At 37.7% G+C, this 19,442-nt stretch overlaps 1 protein-coding gene across 1 annotated transcript in view; it reads right to left on the bottom strand.

The window, feature by feature from the left end:
* CEP112 (centrosomal protein 112) overlaps positions 1-19,442 on the bottom strand; it is a 297,948-nt gene that overhangs the window by 130,333 nt on the left and 148,173 nt on the right. Inside the window, 1 exon segment of the mRNA XM_038371118.2 lies at positions 1,378-1,560. Coding sequence (XP_038227046.1) covers positions 1,378-1,560 — 183 coding nt within the window.

Raw genomic sequence — 19,442 nt, forward strand, 5'->3', positions numbered from 1 at the left:
AAAAGGGCAATGCTTAATTCTGCTGCAGTCTTCTGAATTTCATGTTACTGAGCATGCCCACAAAGTCCCTCCCTGTTTTACATAGAAAACAATAATGGTACAAATGGAATAAATCAATATTGTTTCTGTAAGATATTTTCCCCCATAGACTGTTGTTTATCAGATATATTTATATTTACTCAGTTGTTGAGTCTATGGATAATGAATCTTTCAAATATAAAAAAAGAAATTAAGAATTAAATCCATAATTTCATTTAGTTACAATATACAGTAAAGGTGAGAAAGAAATATGAGCAATCCTAACACAAATTAAAATGAAAAGGACTTATTGCCAGGATCTTACATCATGTGAGGAAGAAGCTGATGCGCGGAGACCATATGGTGGTTATACCTTCGATACAAAAAAGCTCATTTTGGTACAAAATAATCAACTAATGATAAGTAATTCTAATGCAGATCAATAAAGTAAAAATTATTTTCCCTTTGTTCATTTAAATAAATGTTCTACTCTGAAATCATCCTGAATTTTTAAATGTATTTACTGGAGGCCTTTTATAACATATAGTCTTAGAAAAATACACCACACACTCACCCATATACACACCCTCACAAAATAAACAGAAAACCCCCCACACACATCCAATAAGATTTTTTGAACTGAAACTAATAAAGATCATTTTTCATGCTGACAGTGCACATTTCATCCATAAGTTTGAAGAGTCAAATGCTACCACAGCTGGGGGTTATTCTGCCAAATGGCTTCCAACAGTGACCATAGAGATGGAGGATGGGAGGGGTGCGTATGTGTGTGTGTAAGAAAATAGCAAACCTGATGGGAAGCAAACCAAAACCCACATCATCTTATCACTGATTATCTGACACATGCAATCAAACATACAATGCAAACATGGAATACAAAATTATTGAGAAATAAAGTCAGATCTTGAAAACAATAAAATTGTGGGTTACCTGCAGAGATTTAAACAAAAAAAGCATATGAATGAATCAGATATATTTCATAGGGATTTATCCAGGGAGGAGGAAAGGAGGGGTGAGTGTGGGGGTTAGAGGGGAATAGATACCTTTTTTCTTAAACAAATCCATCATGAAAGAAAATGAGACAAGATTATAAATAAGAGGCCGAGTTATAGCGCACCATGGGATTTTTAATCTGGCTACCTGTGGTTTTCGCAGTTAAAGCTTTATTCAGCAGTTGGGGAGGGGGGAGGGTGAAAAAAGAAAAAAAAAATCACATTTATATGTCCGTTTCGCAAATGATCAAACAGCGAGCATCATCAACAATGCTGGAGAACGGAAAAGGCTGATTATTATATATTTTAATAAGCATACGGCTTTTCAAATGTTATTGATCATTACCTGTGCATCTCGTTTCCTGCATTCTTGAGTTTTATTCTCGTGCTCCGTCATGGCAGCGCGGAGCTGTTTTTCCAGTTTTTCAATTTCCCGTTCATGATCTCGGACCTGGCAATCCTTCTCTGTGTTGTGCTGCTGGAATAGGTGCGTCTTCGCCTGTTCATGCTCCAGCTTCAGCTCTACTATCTGATTGGACAATGAGGAGTACAGTTCATCAATAGAACATCCTTGTCGTCATGACAACTCGTCTACAGCTTAATTTCCCCCCCCATTTCATCAAGTTGACAATTGTATTTTTACGTCATTATTACCTCACCTTTCTAAAACTACATTTGGCTTGAAAGAATTTCTCCAAATAATTTTAATATTCAAGACAACTAAGCAAATCCGGTGCATCCTTAACCAATTTGTTGGTACAAATGAGGGAACGTTTAAAAAAAAAAATCATTCTCGCATTCTGTGTATGTTCCCGAAGTATTCTGCTGTTGCTAATCAGCAGTAGTAAGGATTATAAATGGTTAATAATCAGTCTGCTCTCCTCTTCATTTAAGTATACACACAGACGAAAAAAAGCAGCAATTAAATCTTTTCAAGATTTCTTTATGATTTCCAAAATCAATTCTCAATAATCATCTGGATTATTGTATATACAGTTGTCTTTTTAAAACAATTATAAAAAAAGCAAAGCTCTATTATCTTGTTGTCAGCTATGGTATACCAACATAAACAGATGTATGTGTTCCAGAAGGGGACCTGCTGTGCAGCAAGCTTGCGCCATGATTTCGTAAAAAGCATTCTATTCTCAGGATCCTTTCCCAGTCCACACCACACTGGATACTGTGACCTTGGCCAGTCTTAGCCTCTCCCTGCTAGACTGAATGGCAGCCCGAGACCAAGGGCCTGGTTGCCGCAGCTTTGATACTAATCCTCCCAGACTGTGCACAATGGCACCCTACCTGGCCTGCAAACTATAGCCAGCTAGGCTGCCTTTGAAGCAGGTGATGAATAGGGGACTGCAGGAAGCCAGCTTCCCTAGTGAACTCCAGGCCACACAGCTGCTAAGAACAGTCACTTGGATTTTTCTTCAGTTTTGGTGGATTTCAGGAAGGGAAAAAAACGCCATCATCAAGAATATGTTGGGTTATTTTCAGCGTGAGAATCCTTCTTCAAAAAAGCTAACAGTAGGAGTCTGCTCAAAATCGATCTTGTTTGTGTAAGGAAAGCGCCCAGGCACCTGATCTTAAAGCTATAGCACTCAATTCTGGAAACATGCATTCTGCATCAACATTAGCTGTTTCGTGATTTTTGTTTTGTTTTATTTTTGTTCAGTTTCAAAACCACTCTTGCAAATTGCTCATCGGTGTATTATGAATTTAAAATTTAAAACCTGTTTTCAACTCTGGAGCTCTTGGATATATCCTGGGGTGTGTTTCATTATCAGGAAAGGCACGAGCAAAAGAGATATTTTAATATTTTAAATGTGTCTGCATCTTTTAATAAAAAATAAAGAGCTCATTAACCCATGGGTGCATATCCCAGAAGGAGTTTAAAAAAACATTAAGCATATATTATGTGTACTTGACTTGGAATCATTATACAAAGTGCTTTAAGTCAGCCTTGTGTCAAAAGTTTGTGTACATGCTATTTTCTTTTCAAACATTGTATACCTGTGCCCTTAGTCTCTTTAAATGATACAGTTATTCTTACTTCCTAAAATTTATCACTATCCAATGTTTGTCTGAATTTTAGAAAAATGAAGTTATTTTACATTTTAAAAGTTCTGCAAATACAAAACTAACACCTGATGAGAAATTACACTTGCAAGAGAGACCTTTATATGTCTATTCACACATCTGTTTTCCTTTATTACTTCTGGATTTCTCAGATAATCAATTAATTTAGCTTTTTTAGTTTTGTTTTTTTCACTTCTCCAACCAAGCCACAGAAATAGATGGCCACATCCCCATTTGTGATTGTATTAAAATAGTAACTATAACAAAATTAGTTTTTCCCCCAAAAATCACACATTTCTTGATTTATTATATTTATATTATGCCTGTAAGATCCTTTTAAAAAAAATTAGAAAGGACTGTCCCTCATATATACAGAAGGGGTGTTCTGGAGCAATAATACAGTTTTAGATACAGAAACAATGTGAGCGTGAGGAGAGTCACATTTTATAAAAAGCAATTTTGTTGCTGAAAACTTCCAAGAGCAAACAACTCCCTGTAATTCTGATTTTTATTTATTTTTTTTAAAAAGCTTAAAACTGTAGGAAGTTCTCATATCTACCGAATACCTTTTAATAAATAATAATAATTATTGCATACTTGCAAGGAAACATAAGTTTCATTAGCAACTATATGTACTTCCTTGTAGTTTGTTTTGGTTATGATTTATAATGTGAAGTGAATAACTGAACAGCTATTTTACTGCACAAGTGGATCCTCCTTGATCACCCTGTTCTCCTAAACATATTAAGACTTTGGTTACACTACAAGCGCTACTCCATCCCTCCTCCCCTCCTATCTCTCTTTTTTTAATTTTGATGTTTTTATTCATAAAAATGGAGATTTAATCTATACCAGCAAGAACAAGAACACCATGCTGTTTTTCAGCAATAACCCAACTCCCTCACCAAGATAAATTGCTTGGAAACTGTATTAATGCTTCATAAACCAGCATGGGGTTCCTACCACTATGTACTTTATCTCGGTAGAAGTAGATCTTTATTTCTTCTTTCTAATATTGGGTCCTTTCCTTCGAGGCACTGAGCACATCCTATGAAGGGTACAGCACAGTCAAGTCCTTCAGAAGTTCTATGGGTGTTGAGGGGACTGCACCTCAAAGGAAGTGTTCCACATTTAAGGGTATTGAACCCTGACTGGAATATAAAGGCAGGTCAAAGCATGAACAAAAATTAACTGGTAATTTCAACAGACTGTTCTTCTTTGTACAAAATATTCTGACAATTGATTAAAGGGTATGAAGCTGATGGTGCCATGCACTGCAGATAAACAAGCAACAGAGAATGACACAAAAACTATAGAAGTGGACATCATCTGAAGAAAGACTGTAACATGAGAAAAATCAGAGGCTAAGGGAATCATGTCAGGGATCACAAATGTCTAGAGGAGACTGACTATAGGAATTGAGGGAACTGAGATAAGTGCCCTGTCACCGCATTCATATTTAAGTATATTACATACAATATTGCACAGATGCTTCCCTATTTTCCCCCCAAATCATCATCACACTACATTACTTGCTAGTAACTGGAGTTCTCTGAATAAATGGTTTCTACGCTCCTGAATTCTTACTCTGTGACACACAGTTTTCGTTTAATAACTTCCAATTGTCGGCATGTTAAACACTGGATGTGTGAAATCCTGGCCCCATTGTAGTCAGTGGCAAAACAAAATGATTTCACCCTATAGTTTTAAATCTTTGTTCACTGGTTGAAATTTAACAGTACTTCCCTATCCCAACATGTCAGAGAAGGGGAAGGGTGAAAAAAGGAAGCAATTCTTAAGTACCAGCCTGTTACTAAAGATTAATCTAATAACTGTGACAAGTCATCCATTAATCATTGAAATAAAAAATTATTGCTAACCCTAAAACATAGTATGTGACCATCTTAGGCAACAATGCACGGCACTGACAAACATTGCTACTTATCAGAGGTGGCCTAATACAGTGGATGAGGAGATAATTGGGGATATTGTGGTACAGTCGCTTAAGAGGAGAGTTTGCCTAATAAAGGTAATTTCTTGGAGTTTGTCTACACTAGGCACATTTTTGAAAAAACTCCCACAAATGCTAGCACTCACTCAACTGAACTGGTCTCATCAAGCTTAGAAGCTCTAGGGTAGACAGTCTGCTGGCTGCAGAGAATGTTTTCAGCATTATATACACTGGAAATCAGAAGTCACAGAACTCCTACTGCCACCACTAATGGTGGATGTTTAAAAAAAATATCTCTAGTGTAAACAAGATCTTCTACAGGTGCTGCTTTGACGACTCAAACTGATTTTTCCCAGAAAAGTTAAGCTCATGAAGAAGTGGGAACTGTAAAATGATTTTCAAAACCACATGGGGAGGGACCTGGAGTAAGTTACCTGTTTAAGTGCCCCTTTGAAAACCTATTGCTGTCACAATAAAGATTTCACACTGAAGTATGAAAATTCACTTAAATCTACAGATCACAACTGAGGAAATAATAAAAATATATCATGATCTGTCTATATATAAAATAGGATTTTTCTAACTATTGTAAATATATTAATTTTATTTATTTATTTGTGAGCTCATCTCTCCCTAAAAATAAAAGTTAGTGGTATTTGGCACATCCATAGAGTTTCCCATGAGGTTCTCAAGGGGCAACACAAACATAGAAGAATTCAGCTTTACAACTGGTACCTGAGGTAAGTATAATTACCCTCATATTACTGAATATGGAAAGAGAGGCACAAGATCATACAGGTAGTCTGTGACAGATCCAGACTCAGACATCAATGGTGGTAGTGAAACCCCACACCTCTAAAACACAGGCCATTAATTTAGGTACCTAAATAGGGATTTTCTTCAAATCTATTTTTTTATATACACATATACATACATATATTATATATATGCTTCACTATACACATGAAGTGTGATAATATCTCAAAAGCTATACACGCTTGTGTATGTTGTTTGTGTGCCTGTGTGTATGTGTACACACACTCATTTATACAAAATATTCACATAAACATGTACAGTGTGAGTGGGTACATACATGATGGTTTGGTGTGTTATAAAGATTTTATCAGTAGGCGTTTCAGATGATTGCATTTCTTAGGGCCAGGGAATCCAACAGCGAGTTATAAAATCATCCTAAACTAGTGACAACAAAGTCTTTATATCAAACTACATCAATGTGTAGTGTGCATGTAGCACACAGAAGCTCTGTAGTCAATCTTACGAAAGATTTTAAAATATTTTATTGGGGGTTTCTTTTTAATTCCTTAATTTGTAAATCAAGTGCCTTACTTACCTTCAAGTGTACAGGGCTCCGAAGGTCTTTGATATAGAACACCATTTAATCTCTAATACTTTCTGGCTTGTACACTTAGAAACAAGTACTGTGTATTTCACTAGAAAGCTAGGAATTTCATTTTGCTAATAATACAAAGCTCCCATTTTTAATCCAACAAAATGCCAGATATTGGACTTTAAACCCGTCACTGGTGGAGGACTGAATAATGCTCATCATGGACTCTCACTCGGTATAACTTTTTTTGGTTGGGATAGGTGTCTGTATGTGTGGAGGGGAGAATTCTTTATTTGCGGGGGGAAATAGTTATATTTTGTAGCAGATGAGTTTAAATATAATAATAGGGTCTTTTAAAACAGCTCAAAGGTTAGGAATCTGGGTTGGCAATTTCCCAGGAAAAAATAATTTCAGACAGGGCACTAATAAATACTAGTTTAAACCCAGTATAAACCAGGAAACTGGGAAAAATAAAATTATTATGAGAAGATCCTAATGAAAATTACTGAGAAATATTTAGCAATTCGATAATAGTTTTGCAGAATATCTCATATTTAAATAATATTGAAAACTGAAATATGAGTTCTGACACGAATAACTTCCTTGAGAAAATACCAAACCACAAGATATACAGACATTCCAATGTTCAGTATTATATTACATATATTAGAATTACCCCATATTGCAGTTTTACTTTTTGCGACCCAAAATTAATCTCTAAATCTACTTACTGCCTTATGTAACCACAATTTGAACTAAACTAAACCTAAATGTAATGTGGTGTACATTAACTAAACAATTTTAACATAGAAAATGCCTTAAACTGGGATTAACCATGATTTTACTTAGTAAAAGCCACCTCTAGTAAATACCATGCCATCCTTGTTTGGAATGTTAGGAATAAGGAGGGGAGATGAACTTAGTGGGCAGAGGGCAAATGAGGCAGTAAAAAAAAGGATGATATAGAACTATATGATAAATAAATATCAGTTGGTTCTGGAATATATTACACAGCAGCATCGGAATGACCACATATATACATCATGTATAACAGAAACACACAGTTGTTACACGTTTTACCTGACATTTTACTGCAGTGCCCAGCTGTCTAATCAACACTACCCAGTTTTCCTGTATTTTCCGCTATGAAGTACAGTAGGAAATAATCAACTGCTAGGTAGAGGTGTTCTCTAAAAAATATCAGCTGCTCTGTATAGGTGCACTTCAGATGAACTAAACTGCTCGACATCATCACGTACAGTCTGTGTGGGTACGTACATGAACTGTCATGAAGGCCATCAGTTGCCCATGGCACAGAGCAGAATCATTTGCCCCTCATTTCACATTTAGGCTGCTGAAGCCACCTTGTTAAAGAAATGCAATGTTGTTACAGCCATGCTGGTCCCAGGATATTAGAGACACAAGATGAGTGAGTTAATATCTTTTATTGGACCAACTTCTGATGGAGAAAGAGACAAGTTTTCGAGTTACACAGAACTCTTTTTCCAGACCTACTGCAATGCCTGTCTCTTTCACCAACAGAAGTTGATCCAATAAAAGATATTACCTCACTCATCTTGTCTCTCTAACAGCTAAAGAGACACATTTTTATTCACAAAGACTCTACAGAAATCAGCTATAGGTTTTTTAATATACTTTTCTGCCTGCCTGCCTTGATGTCCTCCTGTGGTAAGTGAATTTCCAAAACTGCTTTCACTCCCCAATGTATTGGTCAAGCCATGGGTATTGAAGCTGTCTCTCCCTGTATTACATTACATCAATATAATGCTGTGTTGAGAGTTCAAAGAGGCCACATACACCCTCTGCCTCAAACCCAATTTGCTGCTGCCCCAAGACAGTCAATGCAGCCATGCAGTCTGTGAACAGAAATCCTGGTTGTTTCCTTTGAAACACTGTACACTGACTTACTGAAACTCTCTGTATTTAGAATGTTGCTGTACCGAACTTACTATGCACATTTGCACTATCCTTGTTTAGAGGCTGAGTTGGGGATCTTGCCAGAGCACTGAGAGAATTGGACTGGCTTCACTATGTTACTGTCTAAATTATTAATATTCATACAAAGATTGATTGAATACAAGGAGGTGCCCTCCACTCACTCCTTAACATGATGTTAACTTAATGTCTATGAGTCCTGTCTGTGAAGTTCAGCTATATTATGAGGCCAAGTATAAAGCTGATATTTATTCTTGAAGAAACTATTCCTGAATATAGTCTGGACAGCTGTCATTCATGTGTTAGTTAGGATGGCTTAAAGGGAAAGTTTGTGTTTCCTGAATGAATTTATTAACTGCAAATTTATGCAGCTTATTGCTAATGACAAAAAAAATTGAAAGTCTTTGCTACCTCTTTCATTGAGTCCCTGTAAGGCACTGAATTATGCTTTGATGCTCGTATTCTGTAGATAAGGAGGAAGGAACAAAGCTGATTACACAGTGACAACACCAACACAGCCAAATACAACCCCAAAGACCACCACCATATAACAGGAAAAACATTATGCATGCACTAGTAACCATTGGATTTCAAATTACTATAAATAAATGGAGTGTTCTGCATATAATGTACAGTTCACACAATTACTGAAATGTTAGTGTGCTTGGAGGACAGCATATTTCAAAGAGGCCTTTGCCAATGTTTTCCCCACTCATGACTGGATAGCAGAGACCATTCAAAAAGGAGCGAAAGGAAACAAAAAGCAGAATGGAGCTCAGGAGGGGGTGCATATTCTATAAGGTCTCATTTTGAACTCATCTAAAAAACAGCTGGTATGCCTTTCGTGCCCAGACTTTAAACTTTTTTCCTGCAGCCTTGCTCTAAATTATAGTACTATAACAGACAGCAAATCCTGAGGGTGTTTAAATCTTTTTGGTGACGCACGGACATATAGGCCTGCATAGCCACTGCAAAGCCACAGGAGTAATGTCTGTGTCCAAGAGGCCTTCACCAAGGTTTTCCTCATTTGTTACACCATAGGTAAACACTTGAAAGAACTGAGAATTACTGTATTACATAATGATGGATTCCAATTAAATACACACAATTCATATAAAGCATGTTAATCAATGTTACTGCATAAAGTACAGTTTAGTTCATAAAACAGCTCAGTGCAAATACTGGAACAACATAAACAGGTTTGGTCAGACCTGTCCACAATGATGGCCTAGTGGAAAAAAGGTGTTGCCAGTCTTAGCACTGGATCAATGCCCTCTGGAACATAGAAGTACAGGTCTCAGAGATCTGCTAAGACATGGTCCACCGGTCTTAGTTGCAAAGCATTAGATTGCATGTTTCCCAACTACTTAATAAAGAATATCCATTTGTAACAGGAAGGGTTCATTGTGCTTTATGTTTAGCATTGTATGTTAATGAGCACAGTAATCTGGATTTTCTTTGTGCATTTTTAAAAAAACATGAATAGACAAATCTACATTTGATGAGAGCAGCCAATGGGCAGACACAATCCAGTTGGCCCCAGTGAGTACATACAGTCCAAGCCAACTCCCCATTCTGCCTCTGTGCCATACATGATAGTCCTCCCCATGCATAGATTCATAGATACTAAGGTCAGAAGGGACCATTCTGATCATCTAGTCTGACCTCCTGCACAGTGCAGGCCACAGAATCTCACCCACCCACTTCTATGAAAAACCTCACCCATGTCTGAGCTATTGAAGTCCTTAAATCATGGTTTAAAGACTTCAAGGAGCAGAGAAGCCTCCCTCAAGTCAACCATGCCCCATGCTACAGAGGAAGGCGAAAAACCTCCAGGGCCTCTCCAATCTGCCCTGGAGGAAAATTCCTTCCCAACCCCAAATATGGCGATCAGCTAAACCCTGAGCATATGGGCAAGATTCACCAGCCACATACTACAGAAAATTCTTTCCTGGGTAACTCAGATCCCATCCATCTAATATCCCATCTCAGGGGATTTGGCCCATTTACCCTGAATATTTAAAGATCAATTACTTACCAAAATCCCATTATCCCATCATACCATCTCCTCCATAAACTTATCAAGTAGAATCTTAAAACCAGATAGATCTTTTGCCCCCACTGCTTCCCTTGGAAGGCTATTCCAAAACTTCACTCCTCTGATGGTTAGAAACCTTCGTCTAATTTCAAGTCTAAACTTTCTGGTGGCCAGTTTATATCCATTTGTTCTTGTGTCCACATTGGTGCTGAGCTTAAATAATTCCTCTCCCTCTCCTGTATTTATCCCTCTGATATATTTATAGAGAGCAATCATATCTCCCCTCAACCTTCTTTTAGTTAGGCTAAACAAGCCAAGCTCCTTAAGTCTCCTTTCATAAGACAAGTTTTCCATTCCTCGGATCATCCTAGTAGCCCTTCTCTGTACCTGCTCCAGCTTGAATTCATCCTTTTTAAACATGGGAGACCAGAACTGCACACAGTATTCTAGGTGAGGTCTCACCAGTGCCTTGTATAACGGTACTAAAACCTCCTTATCCCTACTGGAAATGCCTCTCCTGATGCATCCCAAAACCGCATTAGCTTTTTTCACAGCCATATCACATTGGCAGCTCATAGTCATCCTATGATCAACCAATAGTCCAAGGTCCTTCTCCTCTTCCGTTACTTCTAATTGATGCGTCCCCAATTTATAACTAAAATTCTTGTTATTAATCCCTAAATGCATAACCTTACACTTCTCACTATTAAATTTCATCCTATTACTATTACTCCAGTTTACAAGGTCATCCAGATCCTCCTGTATAATATCCCAATCCTTCTCCGAATTGGCAATACCTCCCAGCTTTGTATCGTCTGCAAACTTTATTAGCACACTCCCACTTTTTGTGCCAAGGTCAGTAATAAAAAGATTAAATAAGATTGGTCCCAAAACCGATCCATGAGGAACTCCACTGGTAACCTCCCTCCAACCTGACAGTTCGCCTTTCAGTAGGACCCGTTGCAGTCTCTCCTTTAACCAATTCCTTATCCACCTTTTGATGTTCATATTGATCCCCATCTTCTCCAATTTAACTAATAATTCCCCATGTGGCACGGTATCAAATGCCTTACTGAAATCTAGGTAAATTAGATCCACTGCATTTCCTTTATCTAAAAAATCTGTTACCTTTTCAAAAAAAGGAGATTAGGTTGGTTTGGCACGAACAGAGGTACCAAAGAGATGACAATGATAGGAGAAGCTTGTGGCAACAGTGTGTGTGTGTGGGTGGAGGAGGTTGCGTTCATAAATTTAATAGCTTTAATCTACATATAAATTTGAATTAAATTACAAATTGCTCTGAATTCTCCTTTTATTTTTCAGATTTTCTTCAGCACATACCTGTTCCTGCACAAGCTGCCAGAGGAACCGCAAGTAAGTAATGTAAACTAATGGTTACCTCTCTCTCTCTCCCCCGTTTACCCTTCTTCACACTTATTCTTCTACAATAAAAGTTCCCCAAAAGTGTTCATGTCTGGTTTTTATTTTATAACACAAACTTTAATTTGTGTTCTGAAATTGTGAGCACATAGTACGGCATTTTTTGCAGCAAAATTATTGGTACTGTTTCTCATCTCTCTCTGCCTGTAAGATAGGTGCTATAGTTCCCAGGAACCCACCCATGAGCTTAAATGAAAATCACTGTGTAAGAGCTAGGGATAATATATTATTATTAATAATAGAGAGAGAAGGGAAAAACTATAACTAGAAAGTATAAAACACTTTCAGGATTTAACTAAAATAGCTTTTCTATACATAAAAAGTCATGATAGTATAGCTACTTCAACTCCCTCCAGGTTTAGAGCGAAATCCCAGATAGATAAATTAGTGGGCAGTTGATGCAGTCATAGGCATATGATACATTTATTTACTATTTGCTTTCCCACCACATTATTTTTACATGCACATTTACACATCCACATAATATATTATAAATTATGTATATTACAAACAAAAAATTACATTAAAAAGAACGGTTTCAGAGGAGCAGCCGTGTTAGTCTGTATTCGCAAAAAGAAAAGGAGTACTTGTGGCACCTTAGAGACTAACAAATTTATTTGAGCATAAGCTTTCATGAGCTACAGCTCACTTCATCCCTTGATGACATCCGATGAAGTGAGCTGTAGCTCATGAAAGCTTATGCTCAAATAAATTTGTTAGTATCTAAGGTGCCACAAGTACTTCTGTTCTTTTTATTAAAAAGAACATTATTAAGATTGAAAAGTCAAGCCCTCAAAAGTTAGGAAATGTCTGACATAAGGTTGCCTGTGCAACTTTAATTAGCATCCCCCTTGGACATAAGCATGATGATACAGTCTTTAATTACATGTTCAGAAATTATTTTTCCATAGAACCCCTGCCTCATTCAATGCCCAAGCGAGACCTACTCTGGCGATGGTGTCGTAAAAGAGACCTGCTCATTTGTTACAGAAGTTGGAAGACATGCAGTGCATGAGGTATGGGATTGCAGGAAGAGAAAGGATGGTCTCATGGTCAAGAAAGTTGAATGCTATCCTAGGAATTGGATTCTATCCCTGCCTCTAGCAAAGTTCCTGTGTGATACTAAGCAAGTCACTTAAACCAAACTTTTCGCAGGTGGTCACTAATAGCGTGTTCCTCATTTTCTGGGTGCCCAACCTCAGACCGTGGGGTCTGACTGCCAGAAGTGCTGAGCACATGCAGCCAGGGGCTCCGGAATAGGGAGAACCAGGGGGCCGTGGCCCTCCCACTTTTTGAAAGTGGACGGGCCTAGCTCGTACACTTCTCGCAAGGCCCTCCCTGTACTTGCACCTCCTCTTCTCCTGTGGCCCCGCCTGCTGGCAGGTTGGCAGCTGGAACCCGGCTGGGGAGCCCAGGAAGTATGGGGTGCCAGGCCGTGCACTCTCTACCTGCTCGGGGTGGGGGAGACCAAGAGCAGCCCCCAGCCTGTGTCTCTGCCCACTAGCCCCTCCGCCCTGGGCAGATGGAGTGTCTGTGGCTCCTCACAGCTGTCTGGCCACTCAGCTCTTTCCATGCCCAGGCGGAGGCACTGAGGCCCCCGTTCCCCAGCTGGAGCCCGGTCGGAGTAAGAGCTGCACGGACAGCTATGGGGAGCCACGGACCCGCCACCTGCCCTGGACGGAGAGCTTAAAGGGCAGGGACATGGGCTGAGGCTGCTCTCAGTCCCCTCACCTTGGGCAAGTGGAGGGTCCACGGTTCCCGGCCCACTCCGACTTCCAGCGTGGCCCCCCCCCGCAACTTTTGGGCAGGCTCCACTGGCCCTGCTCGCAGCTGCAACTAAAGTCATCAGGAGCTATTCTTAAATATATGAGTGCTATATAATGTGAAGTACTCTGAAAAATCTGGTCCTAGTAATCTCAAACTGGACTCCCAAAATCAGCAGAAACATTTGACTGTAACGTCTTGTGACATCATCAACTTGATAGACCTGTTGTGAAGTTAAATTAATGTTTCTGAAGCATTCAGATACTGTAGTGATGAGTACCATACAAAAGCCTATGAGGAAATAAATAATTCTATCTTCAAAGTATGCTGTTAATAATTTGTAGTAAATAATGCCTAGGGTCACACATTGAATAGTCAGGAGAAAACAAAATATTGAAAAGCTACTCATTAAATTAGCACCACCCATCCTGTGCACTGAATGAGGCAGGGTTCCTGTGGGAAAAATAGTATGTGACCATGTAATTAAAGACTATCCTAATGCATATGCAATGACACTTTTTTAAAACTTCTTTTTACTAGTTTAATCAGCACTTCTCTGCATCCCTCTCTTTAGTTTATCTAACTTATGCAAGTTAATGTCATGCCGTTTAGTGAGAGAATGCACCTCGTTTATTTAAACTCAACCTACTCCTTTGACTTTCTGCACATTTTAAAGTAAGGGATGTTCATAGGCTGGCAGAATTCTTTTACAGATGTTGTCTTGAACATGATACGTGTATACACATGTACACACGCGCGTGCATGCACACACAATTATATAGCAAAGCTTTCATCAAGATGTCCTGTTTCTTTCCTGTCTGACTAAATGGAACAAAACGACAATTCTAATTATTCCTTCAAAAGTTCTACAGAAGTCGGAAACCAACAACAAAAGTAGCATGAAAGGATTTCCTGAAATATGAAGAGATTCTTTAACAATCAGGTAATACTTTTTCTTGCTTTCCACTTTACTACAAAAAAGTGTGAAACTCTTACCATTATAGAATGGTTCCAGCTCAGTTTAAAAAAAAAAAAAAGACGAATACTGTTCAAACTAACCATGCAGAGGATGTCCAAATATGCAAATGACTCCCTTTCACTATGGCAACAGTTCTCAAAACTTTTTCACAGTATGGTCCACATTTTAAAAGAAAGATTGTGAATGGCAGAGAAAAAGTCCATGAAACAAATCACATAACATCCAGTTGGCAACTATAATAATTAAACAATTGCTTACATTGAAAAATAAAACTTTCTAATGTACTGTATTCAGTTTCTAGTATTGCAATTTAACTACTGGAAAAAAAAGGTTGGTCACACATTGTTGTGTGACCAACCAGATCTTCAAGGACCACCAGTAAGTGTTCCATGGACTAGCAGAGGCCCATGAACCACAGCTGTGAAACTCTGCTCCATATAAAGCCTATGAGTGAAAGTTGCCCCTGTGCACAAGGTCTCTGCACCACTTAAGGCCTATTTTGAGGAATAGTGGGACGTAAGTGGTGCACAGTTGTCTTTCTGCACAGGAGTAAGTTTCAGCTTATATGCACTGCCTTTATGATGTGGCAGTTAATTAAAATATGATAGACTGAAGTGCAAAAGACTAGGTGGGTCTATGTAAAATTCAGAAAACTAGCTGGAAAATACACTGGAGTGGGAAGACATAGATAAGGTAAGAAAACTTGCAAGCAATTTTGATCTGGGAGAAGCAAATCCACAATATGAAATAAAAATTTAGAGCCTCCACAGATCAATATGATAAAGGAGAACAAAAATGTTTTTACCTATTTTTTATTTTCATTATTATTTATATTGAGAGAAATCTTTTGAGGTGTAAGATCCTGGGGTAAAACGAAAGGGGAAATTATTCTTTAAATGAAGAGACAGTGAAGCAATGTAATTAAAAACTATCAAAAAAGATACGAGTATGAACTAATTTTACATTGCATCTGTTTTTTGCTAAAAGTTATAAAGATTAGGTATGGTCCTCAGATTTTCTGGCAAGTTAACTACATAGCCCATGTTGTAAAATTTGGGCATGTCTGCTTTCAAGTATCTGTGGCTCATACTGAAGATGCTTTCAGCAAAGACAATTAATAGGTAGTTAAATATGCTTTAATTCTAGTTTTGTTTTGGTTTTTTTTTTTTTTATTAAGAGAAAGCTTCTTTCCTGTGCTGAAGGTCCCTTGAAGCCTGACCATGGACACTGCAACCATTTCAAAGGCAGGAAAGGCTGTGGTCTTCTCTGTGGTGTCCAGTGCCTTTGAAGTACCCATGACAGCTGCTCCCAGCAGATAAGAACTGGGGGGGAAGGGGGAATGAATATACTTTAAAATACACCAGCTGTAAGTAGAACAAAGCTGAGCTAAAGTATATTTCTTAAAAAAAAAACACCAATTTCTCTCTATTGAGAGTTCCCTCAGCAGATACTTCAAAAGAGAATGACACCGTGAATCAGCTGAAGCGAAATCAAGAACGATGTGTGGCTGACACTAAACATTGCACGTTCCTAGGATTTCTCCTAAATTCTTTATTAATTTTAAGTAAATTAAAGTGAATTAAAAATTAAATAAAACATGCAGGTATTATTTTTAAATGACTACAAATTACATTCCAAATCAAAAAAATAAAGAATTAATCATCCCAAAATTGGAAACCTTTCTTTTGTAAGTAAAATTAAAAACTACAGAGTACACAAATTCTAGGAGATACCAGCATATCCCATATACAGGAAAACTGGGCTTTCAGCCTCAAGACTCAGTAAGAGGCAGATCCTGTAATCCTTACACATTTGTGTTGTCCTTACTCACAGTACTAGTCTCTTTGAAATCAATAATCAATGGGATTACTTGTAGAAGTAAGGACCTCTACTCATTTAAGATAAAGTTGCAAGACCAGGCCCTATGTGCTATAGTTGCTAGACAGTCAAAATGTATATTTTTCTTTTTATGTATCAATTCCATTTTATAATAGCAATCAGACACTTGAGGCACAACATTTCAAAGCAATTATTTCATTTTTCAGGTACTTAAGTTATTCACACTTTGGCCTGTTATCTTATTACATGACCTGAGGCATGCTATAATCATGCAAAAATGCATTACCTGTTGTATCTTATTGTTCAATTAAACAGTCAACTTTAATCGATATTTTGAAATACAGCTATTAATCCCTAAACAATGACAAAAGATATATGTCCAATAAAACAAGGCAAGGGTAAGGCTGCTTTGAAAAAATGGTATAGAATCTCTCCTGATTATAAATAAACACCACCACAAAGGAGCGACACAAGCTATGGTAGAGATCACCAATTTTTTATGTTTGCGTGGTTTTAAGGAATATTTATGTGAAATCTGAACAGATATAACAGAGAAAGCTAGTAGGGGATAAAAATGATATATTTGAATATTCTACTGATGTTCTAGTAGCTTGATGCTTAATACTCTTTCCTTAGGTTTCAGTGATGTTACATAAAACATAGATGTTCTTTTGATATAACAAAAGTGGTAGTGAACCAAAACAAAATGAAACAACACAAGAGCTCCTCCTAGAAGATAATATTCAACTTGGTGTTTACCCCAATAGTGGTATTGCTAAAGAAAGTCATTTAAAATATCAACTAGAAAATAGTTTTAAATACTGAACTTACTTCTTGTAAGTTTTTCTTTTTTTAACTTTAGCTTTTACTTTTGTGACCCAGGTATCCAGAAGCCCTGAATATTGGAAGCACCAAGGTACAAGAGAAAAAATTGCTCACTGGTTTTTCAAGTCATGACATTTTTAAGAATTACCATTTTCCTTTGAAGTATGACAAAAACATTTGTCAGTGAAGCATATTTACACCTTTGGTATTTCCAACCGTGTACATCAAGTGAAAAAATTACCATTGGTCTCAAGTAACAGTAATGTGCTAACAGTTTAACTTTTGGCAAACTGCTGATTAGCATACAGTACTACAGATTACGTTCTTAAAGCTATGGAAATACAATCTGTGTGCGCATTAAATGCATATTTTCCTTGCAACTTTTAACAACCACGCACAGTGGGAGTCTGGAGAATTACATATGGCAGAGTCCACCAGGCATGTAACACTAAACTGATAGGAATGAAGTGTAAAAGAAAACTGCATCAATTTTTGCTTAGCACAATGTTCTGAAAGGCTACATGCTAAGAAGCATCTATCCCCAAATCTAAAATGCAAAAACATTTCACTCCAGCTCCTTTATGTCACTCTGATGGTGTAAAGAGGTCATTATAACTGCTGAAACCGTCCCCAAAGAATATTTATGTTCTAGTTGAGCAGAACTACTGGAAAGGATCTATCAAACACCTGCAGCAATCACACCTGATGTAAGAAGGATGCTGGGGAGAAGATAGCATAGTTATTCTTGGCTGAGCATAAGTTGGAGCAGTTAGTCCTCACACTTCCCTAATTTACACTGGTGGCCAGGCAGGTCCCTTGGACAGATTGCAAAGATGGAGAGAAACAACAGAGGGCTTAAAGCCACCTTTGGCCCCTGCTCCAGTCCTGTGTTGAGCAGAGCTGTAGATGAACATAAAATCTGTCCCAAAATCTTCATTTCAAAATAAACTTTTTCAAGTATCTTTGGCATTTCTGAGCCACTTTATTGAGGAGCAATTTACTAACACTAGCATATTAGAATCCAACGTATGGGATTGTGAACTAATTCTCCCCATTTTAATATGAGCTTTAAAATGAAATCTAAAGAACAATTTAAATTAGTGAATGATTAATTAATGATCTGATTGTTAAGCCAGTATGAAAGAAAGATAAACTCTTATCTGCAGTTTCCAATATTACTATTGCGGAAATTAATGTTGCCTTTTATCAAGATGTCATACAGCCAGTGTTAGGCTAAATAATGAAAAGAGTAAAAAATGGGATACCCACTATGGAACACTTACTGCTGAGCATAGCGCTGTTTACTTAAATAAACCACCGTGCTCAGTAATGCAAGATTAGTTCCAAAGCCTCTAGAGTCAAATGTGACAATTGTTTAAGCAGTACCCAGCAACATCACACAACTAGTTAAAGATGGAAAGTGATCACAGACTTCAAGTAACATGGTATAACAGTCCCTCCCGTTTTTATGACATACTATCTTGGCCTATAAAGGTGAAGTAGTAAAAATAATCTTCACACTAGTCAATAATGAAACCTATTCAACTGGGAAACACAGAGCTTTGTGATTTTGTTTTGACTTTTAGATCAAGGTTTATAAGATCTTCAAATTGTTCTTAGAGTTGACTTAGAACTCTGTCATAAGAGAAAAGTAGCCATTTAAAGTCAGCAGACTAACTGTCATCTGCCACCCAACTGTATCAGTGGGCCCGGAAACCTCATGTTAGTTCATCTTACAAAAGGCAAAGTATGTACCTGAAACAGATACCAAGATGAAGTAAAACCTTCACTCTCCCAAGACGACTCTACTATAAATGGAGCACAGTAGCAATAACTATCTAATCATAATTGAAAAATTAGATAAGGCATCCAGATTATTACAGTATGTCAAACTACCACATAACACCAAAGTTTGAATTGAAACATGACCTCGGACTAAAGCAATTTAGTCTGACAATACAACACAATCTTCTTTACTTTTGTGAAAAAAATGATCTGCTACTGCTTGTGCTCCTGAAGATTTTGATTTACTACACATAGCCTAGTTGCTGCTGTACAGAGTTTCATCTTAGTCTATACACACTAATTTACTCCATCCTTAGGCTTTGATGCATGCAACTTCCTTGCTATCTTATATATCTCTGGTTTCCGAGTAGCAGCCGTGCTAGTCTGTATTCGCAAAAAGAAAAGGAGTA

Source organism: Dermochelys coriacea, chromosome 14, assembly GCF_009764565.3.
Source record: "Dermochelys coriacea isolate rDerCor1 chromosome 14, rDerCor1.pri.v4, whole genome shotgun sequence".
In the NCBI taxonomy this organism is placed as follows: Eukaryota; Metazoa; Chordata; order Testudines; family Dermochelyidae; genus Dermochelys; species Dermochelys coriacea.